General features: G+C 43.9%; 2 protein-coding genes across 4 annotated transcripts; one reads left to right on the top strand and one right to left on the bottom strand.

Moving 5' to 3' along the window:
• Window positions 1–2,228: 2,228 nt before the first annotated feature.
• On the bottom strand, window positions 2,229–9,679 carry DCLRE1B (DNA cross-link repair 1B). 2 transcript variants are annotated; one of them, XM_059060851.2, is made up of 4 exons: window positions 9,185–9,679; window positions 8,397–8,562; window positions 7,746–7,928; window positions 2,230–5,337 (listed from the first exon to the last, which is right to left on the bottom strand). In XM_059060851.2, exons 1-4 carry the CDS (start codon window positions 9,371–9,373, stop codon window positions 4,256–4,258), a joined length of 1,620 nt encoding a protein of 539 aa, XP_058916834.1. In that variant the 5' UTR covers window positions 9,374–9,679; the 3' UTR covers window positions 2,230–4,255. The 2 variants fall into 2 exon arrangements, with proteins under 2 accessions (XP_066898307.1, XP_058916834.1); XM_067042206.1 differs by lacking the exon at window positions 7,746–7,928 and having other exon boundaries at window positions 2,229–5,337; window positions 9,185–9,655.
• Window positions 8,903–19,842, top strand: AP4B1 (adaptor related protein complex 4 subunit beta 1). 2 transcript variants are annotated; one of them, XM_067042186.1, is made up of 11 exons: window positions 8,903–9,205; window positions 10,187–10,376; window positions 12,438–12,662; window positions 13,276–13,406; window positions 13,779–13,926; window positions 14,473–14,969; window positions 16,228–16,311; window positions 17,204–17,307; window positions 18,043–18,250; window positions 18,571–18,852; window positions 19,114–19,840. In XM_067042186.1, the coding sequence occupies exons 2-11, from the start codon at window positions 10,264–10,266 to the stop codon at window positions 19,539–19,541; spliced, it is 2,220 nt and encodes a 739-aa protein (XP_066898287.1). In that variant the 5' UTR covers window positions 8,903–9,205; window positions 10,187–10,263; the 3' UTR covers window positions 19,542–19,840. The 2 variants fall into 2 exon arrangements, with proteins under 2 accessions (XP_066898287.1, XP_058916689.1); XM_059060706.2 differs by lacking the exon at window positions 8,903–9,205 and adding an exon at window positions 9,863–10,063 and having other exon boundaries at window positions 19,114–19,842.
• Window positions 19,843–21,348: the final 1,506 nt, after the last annotated feature.

Below are 21,348 nucleotides of genomic sequence, written 5' to 3'. Positions count from 1 at the left end.
TTACCCAGGAATGAGATAGTCAAGGTGGAAGGGTGTATCTAAATAAAAGCATTGTGGCCAAAATAAAGACAAGCTTAACCATTCTGAGGATGAGAATCCCCCACGGGCAGCTGTAGATACAGATACTAATAAAGGCAAGCAGAATCATTCTGTAGTGATGTAAGTGGGATATCCTACGGAAGAGAAAGGGGGAAGTGCCATGAACCCAAGACAAAACAGCTTGTGGTGGTGGTTAGAGAGTGTGAGGGGTGGGAACAGGTTACAGACTGACAGTTACTCACTAGTGATAGCATCGGAAATACGTGCACATACAGGGAACTATATTCAATGTCCTGTGATAAACCATAATGGAAAAGAATATGAAAAAGAATGTGTGTATATATATATGTATATATATATATATACACATACATATATGTACATATATATGTATTTACATGTATATATATATATATAACTGAATCACTTTGCAGTAGAAATTCACACAACATTGGAAATCAGTTATACTTCAGTGAAATAATTTTTCTTTTAAATGGACCTCCAGATGGAATTTCTCCTGCTTATGAACCACTCCAAGAATGCAGAGAGAACTGTCTCCCTGGGGGTGGACTTGAGATAGAGAATCCAGGTCTAAATCCCTTTTCTTGAACAAGTGGACTCACTTATCTTCTATTTCCTACCACAAAGGGTAGTCTGGGTCAGGAGTAAGAGATGGTTCCCCAAGGCCAGTCAGGCAGATTTTCTTCCCTTAAGGGACTTAAATCACTGTCAGTCTCCTTGTGGAAAAGTACAAGTTTTCCCACAGATCATGAAGCAAATAACTAATTGATCTCTAACGAACTTCCTTTCTCCCAGTAACTTCAAGCTTCATTGCAAGATCTTCATAGATCTATGGGGTCATCCTTAGATTCTAAAAACAAATTAAATTGGCTTCTTAAAGATATAACAATGCAGCATGTTTATATGAGGGAGTGTTGAGAAATGAAACAAATAAGACAACTGCCAATCTCTATTATAAGCCAGACAAATTTAATTTAGAATAGTATGAAATCTTACCATTATTATTTTTAAAATTTTATTTATTTATTTATTTATGGCTGCGTTGGGTCTTCATTGCTATGCGTGGGCTTTCTCTAGCTGCGGCGAGTGGGGGCTACTCTTCGTCGTGGTGTGCAGGCTTCTCATTGCAGTGGCTTCTCATTGCGGAGCACGGGCTCTAGGAGTGCGGGCTTCAGTAGCTGTGGCATGCGGGCTCTAGAGCGCAGGCTCAGTAGTTGTGGCGCACGGGCTTAGTTGCTCCACGGCATGTGGGATCCTCTGCAGCATGTGGGATCTTCCCGGACCTGGGCTCGAAGCCATGTCCCCTGCATTGGCAGGCGGATTCTTAACCACTGCACCACCAGGGAGGTCCCTTCCCACTATTAATACAGAGACATGCCACCAACAACTAAATTCCTCAAAGCCCTTTGCTTCTACCTCCCCCCTCCCCCAACCTGAATTCATATAGATCCCGCTTCTATATGGAAGGTATTCTATAGGAATACGTGTGACACAGCACGTGCCAAGAGTTGACAGGTTTCCTTGTTGCTAGAAGATAACTCCCATCTGGGGGCCCTTATACTGAAGACTACCTTATCTCTCCCAGCCACCTTCGAGTAGCACAGAAGTGAGACAGCTCGAGGCTCCTAGATGAAGTCAGGCTAAGCCTTGCCCACACAGCTTAGTAAATATTAACGTAGCACATAAGATGATTTTCCACATGTTGACACATACCATTCTAATGACACCATTTGAACTTAATGAGTCTTCAAGGTATTTTAATGCTATCCTCTTCTGCAGAAAGGATAGTAAGGAAACCTTTCTGGAGGGCACTGGGCAAAATTTGTATCAAGAACTCAAGACTGTTGGGATTAGCAGATGCGAACTATTATATAGAGAATGGATAAACAAGTCCTACTATATAGCACAGGGAACTATATTCAACCATAATGGAAAAGAATATAGAAAAGAATGTATATATATGTATGATGGAATCGCTCTGCTGTACAGTAGAGATTAACACAACATTGGAAATCAACTATACTTCAATAAAATAAATTTTAAAAACTTAAAACTATTATCCCATTTCCAGTAATTTACTCCAAGAAAATAAACACAAATGCCATGATATATGCATAAGAATGTCCATTGTAATATATAATTGTGAAAAAAAGAGCACACAAAATGTTGAAAACAGAAATAGTTTTAATTAAGGTATACCCATATGATAGGGTATTATACAACTATTAAAATGACATTTTGAATATTTAATGATACGAAAAAATGCTTAAAATATTAAGAAAGTAAAATTCAGGATATAAAACTATATACAGTATTACCCCAATTTGGAAAACAATTATATATTTACATGCACAGAAAAAGACTAGAAGAAAACAATTGACCTACATGGAGAAATTCTGATTTTTTCTTCTTTATATTTTGCATGACTTCCAAAGTTTATTTTATATAGAGAATAATTTTTTTTTAAGAACCAGAGGCTGAGAGAACCAATATTTGAATTATCCATCATGTGATAGGCACTGAGCTAGGAATTTTACCAATTCTCTAACCTCCAAAGCAATCAGGAGAGGTAGGTACCTCAGTCCCTGGTTTACAGATGAGAAACTGAGGCTCTGCTATGGAAGCTGATATCTCTATTTGCCCAGGTACCCTGAATTCAAGCCCAGGACAGTGCCCATGTCCTCTGCTACCCCACATGCCTCACCTGCTATGGCTCCTAGTGGGCCCATGGGAGGCTTACAGTGAAGGTCACTGACAAAACAGAGCTGTATACAGCTTGCCCAAGAGAAAGGCCTTATTTCGCTTTCTAAACTCTTCATATCTTCCTCCAGAAGTAGACAGTTTCCAGCCCCCTGGACAAGAATCAGAGGCTTCTTCATTGTGAAGGCTTGAAGCTCCATTGTGAAACAGTTTTTGTCCATGTGCCCAGCTCCACATGCCTGTGACCTCTGTGACTGTGGTATCTGCTGTCCTGCTTATTGGTTTGGCATTTTGTCAGGCTGTGAGCAGGTCAGGGCAGAACTACACACCCTCACCCCTTCTACCAGCTGGCTCCTTGGTCTCCGCCCTGGTTACTGAAATAAACAGGCTATGTCCTCCAGCTCCCTACTCAACCCAAGGATGGAACGGGGGGATACTGGGTGGAGGGGGGCAGCAAATATCCCAGTTGTGTGAGCAGTCAGGACTATCTGGCAGCACATTTGATCTTTCGTAACCTTATTTCAGCCAAATAGGGCCTCTAGGCAGCTGGGAGGCCCATCTTACCCTAAGCCTAATGTTTGGCTGGGTTCCAGATACTGCCTTGGTGAGGGGTGCCCAGTCCCCCAGCTGGCTCTCTTCCAGGTAGGTCCTCAGGGCACTAACTGCAAACTCTCACGGAGGCAGAGGTGGAAATTTTCTCCAGTTTTTCAAGGATCTTCATTACTTCCTGTTCCCTCCCAGAGGCAGAGACAGGAAGTGACTTGGATGGGGTCACAGCAAATCAGTGACCTTCAGGATTGGAACATGCTGCCTGGGTCACTTTATCCTCCTGCACCACAGTTCCTAAATTGAAAAACAGAACTACCTAGGGACTTTTATCTAGGAAGAGACAGAAGGGGACATGGGGAATGACACATGACACACAAAACAGTGGGAATAAACTGGTCCTTTTTGATCAGACTCTTTATCTCTTTCTGCAGCCACACAAGAGGACTGCATGTTCAAAAAGTCTGGAGAGTGGTTAGGACTCTGCTTCCACTGCAGGGTGTGTGGGTTCAATCCCTGATCAGGGAACTAAGATCCCGCATGCCACACAGCCAAAAAAAAAAAAAAAGTTTGGAGAAATACTGGGTTAAACAAAGTTAAACAGATTAAATTACTGCACGACTTCCCAGAACATTTAATGTGCTCACATATACTGTAAAGGGGTTATAATGTAAAGTGTTTCTTAAACACAAGTCAATTACAGAACTAAGGATTCCATAGGCACTAGGATTCCAATGAACACGCTTTGAGAAGTCTTGTTACAGGGTGGGCATGTACCACAGAAAAGTAAGGCCCCAAATAAGCCATCAGCCACTATCTACAAAAGTGCAGTGTTGATGTCGCACTCCCATTTGTTAGTGGTAGAAATACAAAGAGTGCTAACTTTGAAAATAAACAACTCTTGATGAATTTTTTTTTTTAAAGTGCAGTGTTGGATCAAACAAGGTTGTCATTCTGTACTCTCCTGTCTGTACTTGAGCAAGAGTTGATGGTATTTTTCCGCTTGCTGGTCAAAGCCCCTGGAAGAGAACCCTGCCTGGAGGAAGTTCACTGGAGTCAGAAGGTATTTGAGTGCCAGGCCCCGGTACTCAGGAGCCAGTAGAGGGGCAGCCTTGCTGCTGTGAGACTGGAGAGAATCCTGGCCCATCCAAGCTCCCCGGTTCCCGGTGGCTGCTGAGCCCTCATTGTCTACCCTGGGTACCAAGTAGGGCCCTACACCGATTCCCTCCCCAGTTTCCAGAGAGGGAAATTCTCTATCTGTAGACCCTAAGTGTACTGAAAAACCCGAGGGGGCAGTCAATACAGTCACCATCTTCTGGGACTTGGAGGAAGGGACTGCCCCCTCCCATTCTTTGTTGCAGACGTCCAGGAATGACTGCTTCTTGATCTTCAAAGGATGGTGGGAGGGCTGCTTCTCAAGCTCCCCAGAAAGGTTCTCATTCTTGGTCTTCTTCGAGTCCCTGTCAGCTTGAGAGTGATCAGCATTTTCCTCAAGGGATTCAAACACAACACCCTGGGTTCTCAGTCTCTTCAGCTTCCTTTCTAACAACAGCCAGAGAAAACTTGGATTTCTAGAGGAGGAACTCATGTACTGCTGTACAGAGTCTGGAATCAGAGGCACCGAGAGCCTGGGGCTCAGGCTGTCCTGAAAGTAGTCCCTACAGGGTTGTTGCCTGACAATGGGCACCACCTGGCAAGGCCTCAGAGCTTTGACAAAGGCACGGAGCTCAGGGTAGGAGGAATGGTCAGAGTAAGGGATGATGTGGATATCGGGGTGGGAACGGTAGATTTTCCGGCTGGTGGGGAGGATAGCAATGGTAGGGTGGGTCTGGTTCCAACGCAGCATAGCGGAATGGCAGATCTCCATGTGGTCCACGGCATGGATGCGGCCCGCCTTCTCCTCCACTGTGAACACATCTGCCAGGCCCAGCAGCTGCACCAACTCCAGGCGCCGAGGACTCAATACCACCCAGGTCTGAAACTCCAGGGCCAGCTGCTCCAGCAGTGACTCTTTTCCCAGGCTATAGAGTCCTGAATAATGTTCAAGGGATTGGGGAAAGTAAGAGAAGGAAGAGGATGAAGCTAATGAGTCAACCAAATGTTTAATAGAAATACACAAAATTAATGGGACTACCCCCTGACTGTCTATTGGGAAGGAGGTGGCATTTGAGCTGAGGTATATGGAAGATGGGGTAGGGAGAAGTTTAGCACAGAATCCACTCATTCATTCAGTTCAACAAAGGAAAGCATCTATCAGGTGTTAGGCACCGTGAAAACAAACAAAAATCTCAGTCCTCAAGGAGTGTAATCTATTTGGGGACCCAGAAACAATGCATGCTACAGACATGCACACAGTATTATGAGGGCACAGAAAAACATCTACCAGTTGATAAGAGTTAGGGATAGCTTCCTGAAAATGACAACTTAGATAAGTCCTAAATGATGGGTGCAAGTTAATCTGGCAAGGGAAGGGGATGGGAGAGAACATTTTAAGAGAGGTCATTTCAGTGTTACTAAGGTACAAAGAAACTGGTAAGAAATGACACTAGAGAAGTGAGCAAGGGCCATATAATAGGGGGCTTTGTATATACTTCTAGGAAGCTTGGATTTAATTCTGTAAGTGAAGGTGAGTCATTAAGGAGTTGCAAGCAGGAAAATGGCTAATTCTGATTATAGGATTCATAGGATCAGAGCAGGGCTTTAGAAAAAAAAGTGGCAGCAGTATTATTCAAAGAGCTGCATGAGAGTATACTGAAAGCAGAAGTACCAGTTAGAAGGCCCAAATAGTACGTATAGAGAAAGAAATGGAGGCCTGAATTTGGGTAATGGTTATGGTAACAGATATGGGAGATGTTGTTTAAGTAGTTGTTCTCAGACCTTTTCTGAAGGTGTATTTCAAGTCTACAACCAGACTGTGAACTCCTTTAAAGAATCTATATTTCCTTTATATCCACCTTATTCCTCATCATGGTTCAGAATCTCATTCTTTGTGCACAAAGGTAGCTGATTTTCTTTTCTCTCTCCCTATCCTCCCACCTTTTATTTTACCTCTTCTAGGCCCTTTACTACTAGACTGTAAGCCCTCATATTTTATTCATTTTTTTCTATTCCCACTATATACCTATCAGAATACTTGGCACACAGGAGGGGATTATTGTATATCTGCAAAATTAATCAAGCCCCACTACAGTACCCTACTAGCCAGCTGTGCTTCTCTGGGAAAACTCTGCGTTGAAAACTCCAAGAATAGTTAGGACTGATATTTCTTCATGAGTAGTCAAGCAATCCTGAGAGGGAATATCTCTCTATCAATTTGGTAGTCACTCTGGAAGGTATATAATTTTTTTTTTCAATGCCTTTGTTTAATCCTATTTTGAAACTCCTTTCAGAGCTGGAGCATATCCTTTTAAAATGTTCATCACGGTGGCAAATTTTTTTCCTTTTGTGGATTTACTACAATTTTGTTCATCACGGTGGCAAATTTTTTTCCTTTTGTGGATTTACTACAATTTTGGAAACAATCAAAAAAATCATTTGGAACTAAATCTATTACATTTTTTAAAATAAAAATGGATTTTCATAAACTATCCCAAAAGGCAATTCCAAGAAGCCCAAAATGTTTTGTACTGTTGTGGAGTCACTAGAACAAGCAGACAGCTGGGTTTTCAATGTATCTAATTGCAAGAACAACACTCACCTGAATATCTACATTCTAATAAACCTCATTCACTTGCTAACAAATATTTACCGAATGCCTCTATCAGGCATTAACCTAGGCATCTGGGATATATCCATAAGTGAAACAAAGAGCCTGTCTATTGTGAAATTTACATTCTAGCACAGGGAGACAGATAATAAAAACTAAATACAAATAAATACGTAAATTATGTTATGCACTGTAAGGTGATAAGGGCAATCGTGTCCCTCTCCTACTTAAAACCCTTCAGTAGCTCTTTATCCTAAGAGCAATGGTTGCATTTAGGATCAAGTTCAAAATGGCTTACAGGCACTTCAGCCCCTCCAGCCTTTCCAGCCTCCTCAACCACTGTGCACCTGTCATACTGCTGCTTCTCTGTTCCACAAACACATAAGACTTCTTCCCACCTCCATCCACACCCTCAAGGAATATGTGGGGGGGGGGGCGGGGAAAGTGGGGATAGACAATCAACAATAAGCAACAGTATATTAAAACATATGGAGTATATGGGAAGTTGATGAGTGCTATGAAAAGATGAAAAAGTTGAATTGGTTTAGGGGATCAGGAGTTGGGAATGTGGGAGTACAGATGGTGGGCAGATTGTAATTTTAAATAAAAAGGTCAGGGCAGATTTCATGGAGAAAAGGACATCTGCACAACGACCTGAAAGATGTGAGACACTACAAAGAACCTAGATTCACTAGCTCCATGAGTGAGGAAAAAAGGAAAGGAAAGCCCTCACCAATCTTTATGTTATGTTGTGGGTGCTTTCGAATGAGCTCAACAATCTGGCGGGCAGCTTCTTCTTGGGAAGGAAGAACCAGGGCTGGGTTGCAATTGGTGTTGTCTAGGTATAAGGTATGGATCTGTTTCCCCAGTCTCAGGGCTGGCTCCTTCAGCATGGACGGTGTATACCGAAAATCACCTGGAAGAAGAATATATGGGAGGCAGACAGAGACAAGCCTCTCCCAATTCCAACAACAATGGGCATTTGCCTACTGGCCTGTTGGAAAAAACTAGAGTCTAGCAATGATGAATGTAGTACAGCTTCTTTGTGGAAACGTCTCCATCGTGCTCCTGTTTCTTCATGATTCTTTGCAAAGTTCGTACCCTTAAAGAGTGGGAAATCAGTTGAGAAAAGGTCACTGTGCTCATGTGGCATGAAGCTAGGAGGTCTCCAGCCTTCTATTATGAGTCAAAGATGCTCAAGAAAAGTAGTGTTGGGAATTCCCTGGCGGTCCAGTGGTTAGGACCCCGCGCTTTCACTGCTGAGGGGGCAGGTTCCGCCCTGGTTGGGGAACTAAGATCCCGCAAACCACGGGGCTTGCCCCCCCCCGCCGAAAAAAGTAGTGTCTAGGCTGGGAAAGTGGAAAGGACCTCTCCGAAAGCCCACCTGTGTAGAGGATGGTTCCAAAGTATCCTTCAAAGAGAAACATGACAGAGCCAGGGCAGTGATTGGCATCGATGAGGGTTACAGTCATGGTCTCTCGCCCAACTTCATCTAGAGGCAGGACATGGCTCTCACCAACCTCCAGGGCTCGGATCCACTGCTTAGATACCTGAGAAAACAGTTGGTCATCCCAGGGAACACAGACTCCCCTCCCTGATACCTCCCTGGATCAGAAGCTGTGATGGGGATTCCCAAACAACCCTCCCTTCCTCTTCCCACCCTCTACCTCACCCTTCATACAGGTTTAAATTAAGAGTCCAGAAAACAAGTCTAGTCAGCGATTCTCAAACTTTCCAAATCATAATAATCCTTTTGGGGGGGGGGCACCTGTTAAAAAAAATTCCAACAAGATTTCCACGACCTGCGCTAGCTATGTCTACTGAATCAGATGGGGGAGAAGGGAGGCGCTGGAGAATCTGTATTTTACTCAGCACATTGGGTGGATTCTTATGATGAGGCAAGTTTGGGAAACACTGGCCTAGCTTATGTGAAGAGGTAGGAACAATTTCCTTTGCTGGACTAAAAGTCCTCCCCAATTCATCACTGAAACATCCCAAGCCGGCCAGTTGGAAACCACACTCCTATTCTGGGCTAAAGATACATTCTGGGTTCTCGCTTTTGTAAAAATCAGTCTTCCTGGCCCCAACTCTGACTCCAAGGCTGTGACAGATCGGAAGTCCCCACCCAGCTGCCGGGACCAACTCTTGAAGACCGACTGCAGCCCCCCATACCTGTCGGTGACGGTGCAAGAGGTAAGCGGTGATTGGGGAGCAGTAGAGGGGCCGGGTCCAGGTGCTAGAGAGACCCACGGTGTGGTCCGAGTGCATGTGAGATAAGAAGAAGAGCCGGGCGGAGCCAGCCCGGCGCAGGCTCCAAAAGTCCACAGCGATGGGCGTTTGAGGGATCAAGACCCCGTTCATGGTGGCGGGATTGGAGAGTCACCAGTGGGATCTTCATGGGAACAGAGCTCCTGCGGGAGGCTCCTACAACGGCGCCCTGAAAAAAGTCATGCTGGGGCAAGAACAGGGCCAGAGACCGTAAGGAAAGCCAGCTCAGTGGGGGAATGAGTGACTAGACTGGGCAGAAAGAAGGAAGTGACCGTGGTGTGGGAGTCTGGGGGTGAAATCGCAAACCACAGAAGGCGCCCAAAGGAGAGCCACACCCCCACAGCGCGCGGGACCAGGGGCCGAGGCCCTGCTCTCGAAGCGCGCGCTGCTGGGCGGAGACAGGCGGAAGTAGCCGATTTCCGATTGCCCGCCGCCGCTCTGCCAGAGGTAGCCGCGCGGCGGCGCCGGGAGATGAGAGGTTGGGGGAAGGGCACCCTAAGGTCGGGATCCAGGCTGCGCTCGGCGCTCACTGTGAGAGGGTGATTGGCAGCTGCTCTGTGTGGTCCCCCTGGAGGAGGCGGGACTTCCGTAGAAAGGTTGATTGGGCCTCTTGGTGACCGCAATCGCGTGGAGGCGCAAGAAAGGCTGGAACTGGAGAGGGAGGGGTCCACGGACTGTTGGCTGCGGGGCTGAAAGTCGGGCAGAGGGCCTAGAGGTTGCGGGAGAGCTCTGTGGGCGGAGCGAACCAACCTGCAGGTCCCCGGAAGGATCCGCAGAGCCTAGGTTGGGCCTCGCCAGGGAGCGGGTTAAAGTTCGAGTGCGGCAGGGTCCCGGCCTTGGGGGAAGCCAAGGCTGGGGCAGATCGCGCCTGTCGTCTCTTCACTGACTGACGTTTCCTTTACCCAGGTCCCCACATCAGGGCTAGAAGGAGCCCACGAGTTACCTAGGGATCTCTGGGAACTGCCCCGTGACTGTTGGAGAAGATGCCGTACCTGGGCTCAGAGGACGTGGTGAAGGAGCTGAAGAAGGCTCTGTGTAACCCTCACATTCAGGCTGATAGGCTGCGCTATCGGAATGTCATCCAGCGAGTGATTAGGTATCACCTAACGCCCTAACTCCTCCATTGCCATCCCCATCAGGGCTCTCTACCCCTGGCCGCTCAGAAAGATTAAGTGAACTTGCACCCATGGCAGTTGTAAGATTTGGTCTTCCTGCTTCTCTGGAATGCCGTCTAAGTCTCCGTTGTGGGACATATTTTGCTTCTTTTACTCAGCTGGGTGGTTTCATCCATATCTTGAACTTGTACTGCTGACTTTCAGATCTATGTCTAGCACAGACCTCCTTTTTTTTTTTTTTTTTTATTGTCAGACCCACAGATCCTAGTGCCTGCTTGGTATTTCCACCTGGATATTTCTTCAAAGACATGCAAAATAGTACCTACATCCTTCCGCCCTCCCCAAACCTTCTCTTCCACTTTATTTGTGTTGATGAATGTCACCACCCAGCTGAGCAAATGTGGGAGTCAGTCTTGGTGACACCTGATTGTCACTGTTCAAGTCAGACGGTATAGATTCATGGTTCTAAGTATCCATCCTTTTTTTTTTTTAACATCTTTATTGGAGTATAATTGCTTTACAATGGTGTGTTAGTTTCTGCTTTATAACAAAGTGAATCAGGTATACATATACATATATCCCCATATCTCCTCCCTCTTGCGTCTCCCTTCCACCCTCCCTATCCCACCCCTCTAAGTGGTCACAAAGCACCGAGCTGATCTCCCTGTGCTATGAGGCTGCTTCCCACTAGCTATCTATTTTACATTTGGTAGTGTATATAAGTCCATGCCACTCTCTCACTTCGTCCCAGCTTACCCTTCCCCCTCCCTGTGTCCTCAAGTCCGTTCTCTATGTCTGCATCTTTATTCCTGTCCTGCCCCTAGGTTCTTCAGAACCATTTTTTTTTTTTAGATTCCATATATATGTGTTAGCATACAGTATTTGTTTTTCTCTTTCTGACTTACTTCACTCTGTATGACAGACTCTAGGTCCATCCACCTCACTACAAATAACTCAATTTCGTTTCCTTTTATGGCTGAGTAATATTCCATTGTATATATGTGCCACATCTTCTTTATCCATTCATCTGTGGATGGACACTTAGGTTGCTTCCATGTCCTGGCTATTGTAAATAGAGCTGCAATGAACATTGTGGTCCATCCTCTTTTTTTTTAATTGGCACTGTTGTTCTGGTTCCCTTTTTAAAGCAATTGCAGTAGCTTAGTAGTAGGTCACCTTAGGCCCTCATTTCAGCCAGATTGATTTTCCAGCATATGAATTTGACAATATAACTCTTGTGTATAGCTGTGGATCACAAACTTCAGTATGCGCAAAAGTCCCTTGGGGTGCTTTTTTATAAAATGTACATTTTTCATCCAATCCAGTAATTCTGATTTCAGTAGGGTGGGATGGAACCCAGGAATCTTCACTTTAAACAGACATCCCCTCTAATTGCTATAGGAGATCACAGTTTGAGAAACAGTGATCTACAGAATAAAGTCCAAATTTCTTATCATAGCACCCAAGGAACACCCAGTTAACTACCTGCATACTCTGAAAAAAATGTACCATTCTTGCTCATGTCCACATGCCTCATAGTGTGTATCATTACCTATCTACTACACCTGCCTGGAGTTTCTGCTCATTCCACTCAAGTATTTCTTCCTCTGTGGAAACATTTTATGACTTTCGGGCAGTGTTAGACCTCCTGATCCCCACTGCACCTTGTTTGTTACTTGTGTTATAATACCAATCTATCATTATGTAATTAGCAGTGTTCTTATCTGCCTCCTTGGTAGACTTTTGAGTTCCTTGAGATCTGAGACCATGCCTTCTTCAATATTATTCCCCAGAACATATCCCTGGAATGTAAAATCTGAACGTGACTGGAATATACTAGTTCGTTGAATGAATAGAAGAACATTTATTGCAGGCCCGTTGTGAAGTATTGTGTGATATGATAGACAAAGTAGACCTGGTTGCTCCGCTCTAAGAGATCACAATCTAGTTGGATATCCAGGGCATGTATAAGTAAAAGGCTTTCTGTTGTAGGTTGGGGATTATGTATTTTACTTTTTTCCTGCTGTGTGTGTTGGTTTCAGGCACATGACTCAGGGCTCAGACATGTCTGGTGTTTTCATGGAAATGGTGAAGGCCAGTGCCACTATAGATATTGTTCAGAAGAAGTTGGTTTATCTCTACATGTGTACCTATGCCCCCCTGAAACCAGATCTGGCTCTCCTGGCCATCAATACACTGTGCAAAGACTGTTCGGACCCTAACCCGATGGTGCGAGGGTTAGCACTACGGAGCATGTGTAGCCTCAGGTGAGCACTCTCCTCCCTTCCTGTATCTCAGTGGCTGATAAGTTCATGTGATCATGGGGCAGGTTTTTAATAACGACAATTTATTTGAGCTCCTTAATACTGGGGAAGACACCCTGAACTCAGGTTTTCGGCCATTGCTTTGGTTTAAAAAGCTATATATGTGATTTCATTAAGGAATTTTTCTATCCTTACTCTCAGTGAAATAGTTAAATATTTATTTATTTTTTTTTTTGCTGCTCTGGGTCTTAGTTGCGGCACACAGGATCTAGTTCCCTGACCAGGGATCGAACCTCGGCCCCCTGCATTGACAGCACAGAGTCTTAACTGCTGGACCACCATGGAAGTCCCTGAAATAGTTAAAGATTTCTAAATGTGTGTGTGTGTGTGTGTGTGTGTGTGTGTGTGTGTATTTTTTTAACCTGTGTGGCATTATCCACGTGAAAAGTCAAGTGAGGCTTTTTAAGTTTGGCAGCAGCTTTCTCCATTTTGTTGGAGAAGAATCTGACCAATGCGTATTCAAACATCTACTAAACCCTCTGTTAAGTGAATAGGGGCTAAATTATGTCAAAACTAGTACCTTAGGATCTGACTGACTCTAGGATGTGTTGCTTAGGTTGCCTGGTGTGCAGGAATATATCCAACAGCCAGTTCTCAATGGTCTGCATGATAAGGCTTCATATGTCAGGAGGGTAGCAGTCCTTGGCTGTGCCAAGATGCATACTCTTCATGGAGACTCTGAAGTGGGTAAGTTTGAGTGTAACCTACCATGATCAGTGTTTATTTGTGCTTCCATTATATGACTGTGTAAAGATTATGTAGCTTTGGTAGAAAATAATAATGTGACCCTACTTCTGTATGTCTCTTTTAAGTAAGATGCAGGGCTTGGTATTTTCTGAGATTAGAGAAATCCTTTCTTTGGGGCCCACGTGAGGTCCTGTGCCTTAGCTGCTTAGAACAGTCTGGAAATGGCCATTATTTTGGCCTTGCACTTTGTTACTGCCTTTGTTATTTTTGTGGCAGAGAAGTTCAGCTTTGTCTTCCTGGAACTGTTATTCTGGCTCTATCACCTTGACTCTGAAACTTTTCTTTATGTGAGATCTTTGTTCCATTTTATAGATGGTGCCCTGGTAAATGAATTATATAGTTTGCTGCGTGACCAGGATCCAATTGTGGTTGTGAACTGCCTGAGGTCTCTGGAGGAAATTCTGAAACAGGAAGGAGGTGTTGTCATCAATAAGCCCATCGCCCACCATCTCCTAAATCGGTTTGGATGCCTCTGTGCTCTTTTATCATGATCAGATCTGCATCCTAGTGGGATCTTGTTGATGTATTGAATGAAGGAGAGGTCTTGAACAACTTCTGTAGAGTCGTAAAGAAAGTTAACTGTAACTATTAACTTCCTCATGTTTCATTGAATTTTTAAAAAAAATTTGTCTTAGTCTCTTTTGGTGATACAGAGAGATGGCAGAAGGGATCCTTCAGGGATAGGTTCTGTCCTCTGCAGTTGTTATGCCCTCCAAACTAAGCCATTCATACTATCTTAAAATGTAGAGAATCTGGATCTAGGGTATAGTGATCATGTCTTTGGCCTTCAATGAGAGTACGTTTGTACCGTAAACTCATCTTGGAATTTAAAGCCTTATTTTGTGTAAACTTTAATACATCAAAAGAATAATTTGATTATGGCACAACCTATTTTCAAGAATTCTCCCCTTGTTGTGATGAACAGATGACTGGTGACATGGCAGTAGGATGGAGGTGGTCCTAATTTTGTTGCTAGGATAGCACTTTTGTTTTCTTTTTTGGATAGAATGTCAAAACTGGACCAGTGGGGCCAGGCTGAAGTATTGAACTTTCTGCTACGCTACCAACCCCGCAGTGAGGAGGAGCTGTTTGACATTCTCAACCTGTTGGACAGTTTTCTCAAGAGCAGTAGCCCAGGTGTGGTGATGGGAGCCACCAAACTCTTTCTGATCTTGGCAAAAAACTTCCCCCATGTGCAAACCGACGTGCTCATGCAAGTCAAGGGAACTTTGCTGGCTGCCTGTTCTTCAGAGAGCCGCGAGCTCTGTTTTGCTGCCCTCTGCCATGTGCGCCAGGTCCTGCACAGTTTGCCAGGTCACTTTAGCAGCCACTACAAAAAGTTTTTTTGCTCCTACTCGGAGCCCCACTACATCAAGCTCCAGAAGGTGGAGGTGCTGTGTGAGCTGGTGAACGACGAGAATGTGCAGCAGGTGCTGGAGGAGCTTCGAGGGTACTGCACTGATGTGTCTGCCGACTTCGCGCAGGCTGCCATCTTTGCCATAGGTAGGTGTCTGTTGCTTTTCCTTTGTGAGAGCCTAGACCAACCAGCTAGAACGCTGTGGAACCACAGAGAGAAAAGGGAGTGAATCTTGCTTCAGAGGCAAAGTATCTTGCACCAAACAGTTGGGTCAGTGACTACAAACAAGGTGGGGGGGCTTCCCTGGTGGCGCAGTGGTTGAGAATCCGCCTGCTGATGCAGGGGACACGGGTTCGTGCCCCGGTCCGGGAAGATCCCACATGCCGTGGAGAGGCTGTGCCCATGAACCATGGCTGCTGGGCCTGCGTGTCCGGAGCCTGTGCTCGCAAAGGGAGAGGCCACAACAGTGAGAGGCCCGCATACCGCAAGAAAAAAAAAAAAAAAAAACAAGGTGGGGAGAAAGGTTTCTTTGGTTAACACTGGTGTTTCCATATCTTCTAGGATATAGACTGTAAGTGACGCAAACTGTGACACAACAATTTATATTGCCTTTTGGCGTCTGTTATCCAAAATGCTTTTCTGTATATCATCTTCCCACAGCCTTGTGAGGCAGTCAAGAAAAGTGGACAAGTGTTATTATTAACTTCGTTTCAGAGATGAAGAAACTCAGGCACAAAAAGTTTCTTAAATTGCCCAAAGGTCATATAGTTCCTGAACTGGGACTGGAACCCAGGTTTCCTCACTCAGAGTCCTTTGAAAATTTAGCAATCTTTTATTAAGCTTCTGCTCCGGGCTATGCATTACGCTGAGTGGACCAGCACAGAGTAAATCCTAAGACTTACAGACCTTTTCATGCTACTCTGTCTGGAATTTAAAGGGCTAGAATGAGTCAAATGCAAGCAGCTGGGGAGCTAAGTTTTGGAGGACTTCAAGTAGAGGAGGAGAAGGAACCCTTGTATGTAGAATAAATTATGGTTATTTTTAGAGGCAGAGAAGAGGGCACAAAGAGGGAAGTAGAAATCCTACAGTCTGGAGGCTGTTGCACAGTGTTCCCAGCAGGAATATTCCTGTATAGGTATGCTGCAACAAACTGGCTGCCACATAAATACCTTTGTTACTAAAAGTTTTCAACCTTGGTCAATGGGAAATTCATTTTACCAAAGTTCTCTTTATAGTAAACTTAGATTCTTATTTCATCAAGCAAGGGGTGATTTTCTTTTTTTTTTTTCTTTTTTTTAGGTATTTCTGGTCCTATTGGTCTTTCTTTGGCTGGTGGGAAATTATTTTAGAATGAGGTGCTAGTATTTGACTTAACACATTTTTCTGCTTTCCCTTCCTCTGTAGGTGGCATCGCCAGGACCTACACGGATCAATGTGTGCAGATTCTAACAGAGCTGCTGGGGCTTCGACAAGAGCACATTACCACAGGTAATGGCTACCTTTCTAGGATTTTTTTTTTTTTTTGTCAATTTCCCGACCTATAGTAGTTGCTCAAAACATATTTGTTGTTCAATAACAGAGGTTTAAACTCTTCTTCGCATCATCATCTGTTGCCATCAGATAAACATATAGATCTAACAGGGTAGGGAGTCTTCATGTTGCCATGAGTCTACAAGGCTGTTGTATAGATCATGAAGGGTGCAAGGGTGACCTTGCTTGTTATTTCCCCACCTTTACCCCTCTTTCTGCTTTATGGCAGCATACTGTAAGCAGTGGCTTCCAAGGCTGGGACTAAGGTGAGGCAAGCAAAGTGCCTAGGATGCAAACATTTAAAGAGGCACTCACTTTTATATAAAGAATGGATAAACAAAAAGGTCCTACTGTATAGCACAGGGAACTATATTCAATATCCTATGATAAACCAGAATGGAAAAGAATATATATTTTTTAAAAAGAATGTATATAAAGAGGCACTCGCTCTCAAGTTTGTGCAAATGCTAACTCTGTGTGTCTTCTTAAATTTTACACCCTGGCACCTTGCTTGCTTCACCGTAGCTCCAGCCCTGGTGGCTCCATTTATACTGTCCTCAGAGCATCATTCGACAGCAGCACTCCCCCACATTTGTATATGCTTTCTGGTTTGCCAAGTGCTTTCACATACATTAACTCGTTTATCCTCATGGCAATCTGATGAGCAACATTTATTTAAGAAATTGTTGCCCATGTCAGACATTTCTCAGATAATCATTGACCACCCCACCAAACACCCATTTTACAGAAATTCCCCCAGTAATCTAGCCTGAATATGTGACTTTTCTTAAAATTCCTTCCTATATGGAGGCTCTAATCCTGTGCTCTTGTCTCCTGAACTGTGCTCTAGTGGTGGTGCAGACTTTCCGAGACCTGGTTTGGTTGTGTCCTCAGTGTACAGAAGCTGTGTGTCAGGCCCTGCCCGGCTGTGAGGAGAGCATTCAAGATAGCGAGGTAGGCTGTAATTCTCCTTTACTTCTAGGCAGAGGGGGAGTGCTTGGGACCCTGCTCTGTGAAATGGAATCTAATTATTCTTTCCAGCCAGTGTCTGAAGTGGAATTCTTAAAATTGATTGCCACCTCAGATTCTCTTTTGGTTGTGGGTGGGATATAAATTATAAAAACATTAGGATTTAGCTATGGTTTTCTTACAAATATTTTGATACCATTGTTCTTGTGAACAGTTTTGAGTCAGAGATTTAGACCATAGGGTTTTCAGCTGGCATGAAAATCAGAATCGTCTGTGGAATTTTTACAAATATTTGGTCTTCCAGTATCTACTCATATATTCAAGAGTGGAAGCCCTCGACACACAGAGTTTTAAGAAACTTTGCAGGTCACTCTGATGTGCACTCTAGGTTAATCACCACTTTAATGGAGTAATTTAGGGGAATCTTCCAATAGCTTCCACCGAAGCATTAAACCCCCAATTGAGGAAGCCTTATTGCTTAAGCAACATAGGCTGTGAGAGTCTTAAGTCTCCTTTTGTGTGGTAGAATTTCATTCCTATTTGTTGTAGAGTGTTTAGTAGGGGGTGCATTAATAAATGCAAGTGCAAGTAAATAAAATATTATACCTTTTCTGCTGACTCTAGGGGAAAAGCAAAACCTGCTGCTATCTACTGTCTGCTCTGGCCTGTGTTCTGGACAGCCAAATGTTGAGCACCTGTTCTTACTCCCTTATTACCTAGGGGAAGCAGGCGCTTATTTGGCTACTCGGTGTCCACGGGGAGAGAATCCCCAATGCTCCTTATGTGTTGGAAGACTTCGTAGAGAATGTGAAGTCGGAGACATTTCCAGCTGTCAAGATGGAGCTGCTCACGGCTCTACTGCGCCTTTTCCTCTCTCGACCCGCCGAGTGCCAGGACACACTGGGCCGTTTGTTATACTACTGCATAGGTAGGCTCTTCAGAAGGAAATGGTTGAATTGGGAGATTGGGATTGACATATATACACTAATATGTATAAAATGGATAACTAATGAGAACCTGCTGAAAAAAATAAATAAAATCAAATTTAAAAAAAAAAAAGAAGGAAATGGTACTTGCCCACAGCTTTCATTGTTTGGTGAGCCGTCTGGGACCCAAGAAGAAAATGTCAATGTTTTCTAGGGTTTCCTCCCTCCTTCATTTTTTTTCTCCTATTCTGGTGGGCACAGGGGGTAGAAAGAGTGTTTTCGTTTTTGTTTTTAATTAACTTAGTCTGTTGTCTTACCTCAGAGGAAGAAAAGGATATGGCAGTACGGGACCGAGGTCTCTTCTACTATCGCCTTCTCTTAGCTGGCATTGATGAAGTGAAGCGGATCCTATGTAGCCCTCAATCTGACCCTTCTCTCAGACTTTTGGAGGATCAGGCAGAAAGACCTGTGAACAGCTGGGCCTTGGACTTCAACACACTGGTGCCAGTATATGGCAAAGCCCGCTGGGCAACCATCTCTAAATGCCAGGGAGTAGAAAGTTGTGGCCCAGAGCTTCCTAACACTGCATCTTTTGCTACATCAGGTAAAAATAGTCCTTACTTTATACCTTGTCATGAAAAATCTTTATCTTTTGCAATGACTGGTAGAGAGTAGAGTACCCTAGCTGAACCTCAGACTGTTGCCCGAATTTTGTCTCTGTGAACAAGAAGGAAGTTCATCATTGGTTATTTAAGCCATTTCTCCAAAGATAAAAGTCACATTGTGTACTATTGGAAGACTAGATTTAAAAATGTAGTTCTACAGACTAAGAGCATCTCTTACATGAGCTTTCTGACTCTTATAGGACCCCTGATTGCTGAAGAGAACAAAGAGAGGGTCCAAGAACTCCCTGATTCCAGAGCCCTCATGCTAGTCTCCAATAACCAGCTTACTGCTGAGTGTTTTGAGAAAACTTGGCTGAGCCTCAAAGTTGCTCATCAGCAGGTGTTCCCGTGGCAGGGAGCAGTCCACCCTGACACCCTCCAGATGGCCCTGCAAGTCGTGAACATCCAGACCATCGCGATGAACAGGGCTGGGGCTCAGCCGTGGAAAGCCTACCTCAGTGCTCAGGATGACACTGGCTGTCTCTTCCTGACAGAACTGCTGTTGGAGCCCGAGAACTTGCAAATGCAGATCTCAGTAAAACAAAACAAGGAGAGGACAGAGACACTGAACAGTTTTATTTCTGTATTAGAAACTGTGATTGGAACAATTGGAGACATAAAATCATAACAGCTTCTTGCCTGTCCTGAGTGAGATGAATAGCTGTCAGAGTTCCTTAGTTTTTCTTATTATAGCTGCTTGTAAGTCCAGATAATATCAAATGCAAAGGAGAATGGGAATCTGGGAATGAGAATTCTTACATTCCTGTCCAAAGATCATTGGTGAATGACCCCATTTTTCCAGGTGATGTGGTAAATGTTAATGTTGTTGGTAAGGGGGTGGGAATGGGGTGAGGGTAGGATTTGGATTCTTTCCTAATCAGTTTAAGGGATTATTTTACTCATTAAAGATGCCTGATGTGTCTGGAAACTGACTGGGTCGTCATTTGTGGGGGTCATCTTTTCTTCCCTGGATTATTGCAGTAAATTCCTGACTGTTCTTATATTTCTAATCATGCATTTTAGGCCAGAGTTCAGAGTCCTTAGCCTGGCATCTAAAGTACCTCTTCAGTGCCATGTCTCAGCACTCCCCAGGATACCCTCTGTTCTGGCAAAAGCAAACCACTTGCAGTTCCCTGAATACACTCGGCTCTCTCTCACCTCTGTGCTTTGGCACCTGCTTTTTTTTCTTGCCTAGACCATTTCCTCACCCTCATGTCTTCTTTAAGTAACACCTAGTCTATCTTTCAGTGTTCAGCTCAGGCATGAGCTCTTTCAGGAAGTTTTCTGTGACCCTCCTGCCTTCATCAGGGGTCTCATTCAAGCTGTGAAAGCAGTCAGTGCACATGTCTATCAGCACTGTTGTAATTGTTTTCTTGTCACTCTTTCTCACATTTAATTTTATTCATGCCTGACCATGTTTTATACACTGAAACAACTTATGGCAAAAACAGATGTAATTAAGTGATGGTAAAGTATAAATAACCAGAGAATCCAGCACAGGAAAAATAAAAATACCTGTGAAAACCAGCTGGGTCAGGGATGGGAACATATACAAGTGTTCAGGCTGAAAGGGCCTACGTAGTTGATATAGTTGAGCCTCAGATTTAGCTCTGTAAGTGATTTGACAGTCAGAATAAAGAGAAATGGTCGTATAGTTGTTGCCAGAGAGGAAGAGACATTTCAATTCTAATTTCAAGGAGAAATTTACATGTAGTTGCACATGGATGGCACTGAGTGATATGCAGAAGATTCCTATGGGAAGTTAGTAAACTGAGTTTCACATGATTTTCTTACGGTGTTCTTCAGTGCAAACAGAGAGCATAACTTTATATGGAGCTTAGTGAGGGCATTTCTTCAAGGACTACAGATACTGTGACCCAAATATCATCCAGCTTAATTTAAGGACTTCTTCTACCTAGATACATAGATGGACTGCATATCCTTCAAATAATGCTTCACCATTGTTTCTCTTAACTAAGCTTTTAATAAGAGTAGATAACAGTGCTGAATTTTCTGGCAAGGGCCTGGGTTTGTGAGTTGTCTGTCTCAACCAGACAGTTTCTAAGGACAGTGATTATCTTTCTTTCCTTCTGTCTCTACAGTGCCGACCACATAGTGATTACTCAATAAATAGCATTGAATGAATGGCTGTAAGTAATTAGATTCTGATGGTGTTTGGGGGTTGGTGTTTGAAGTGTGTTTTATTATATTGTGTTGACCACATAGAAGACAATAGATGGAATTCCATCTAGATTAGGGTTTCTCAAAAGTGGTACTACTGACATTTGGGGCCATGTAATTCTTTGCCATAGGGGGTTTTCCTGTGAGCTGTGGTATAATCATTAGCCATATCTCTGATCTACACCATTAGATGCCAATAGAACCCCTAGTTGTGACAACTAAAACTGTCTTCAGACATTGCCAAGTTACTGTGG

This window comes from Kogia breviceps, chromosome 1 (assembly GCF_026419965.1).
Source record: "Kogia breviceps isolate mKogBre1 chromosome 1, mKogBre1 haplotype 1, whole genome shotgun sequence".
In the NCBI taxonomy this organism is placed as follows: domain Eukaryota; kingdom Metazoa; phylum Chordata; class Mammalia; order Artiodactyla; family Physeteridae; genus Kogia; species Kogia breviceps.
Note: the sequence above shows the minus strand (reverse complement) of the source record. Positions and strands in the feature narration are given on the sequence as shown.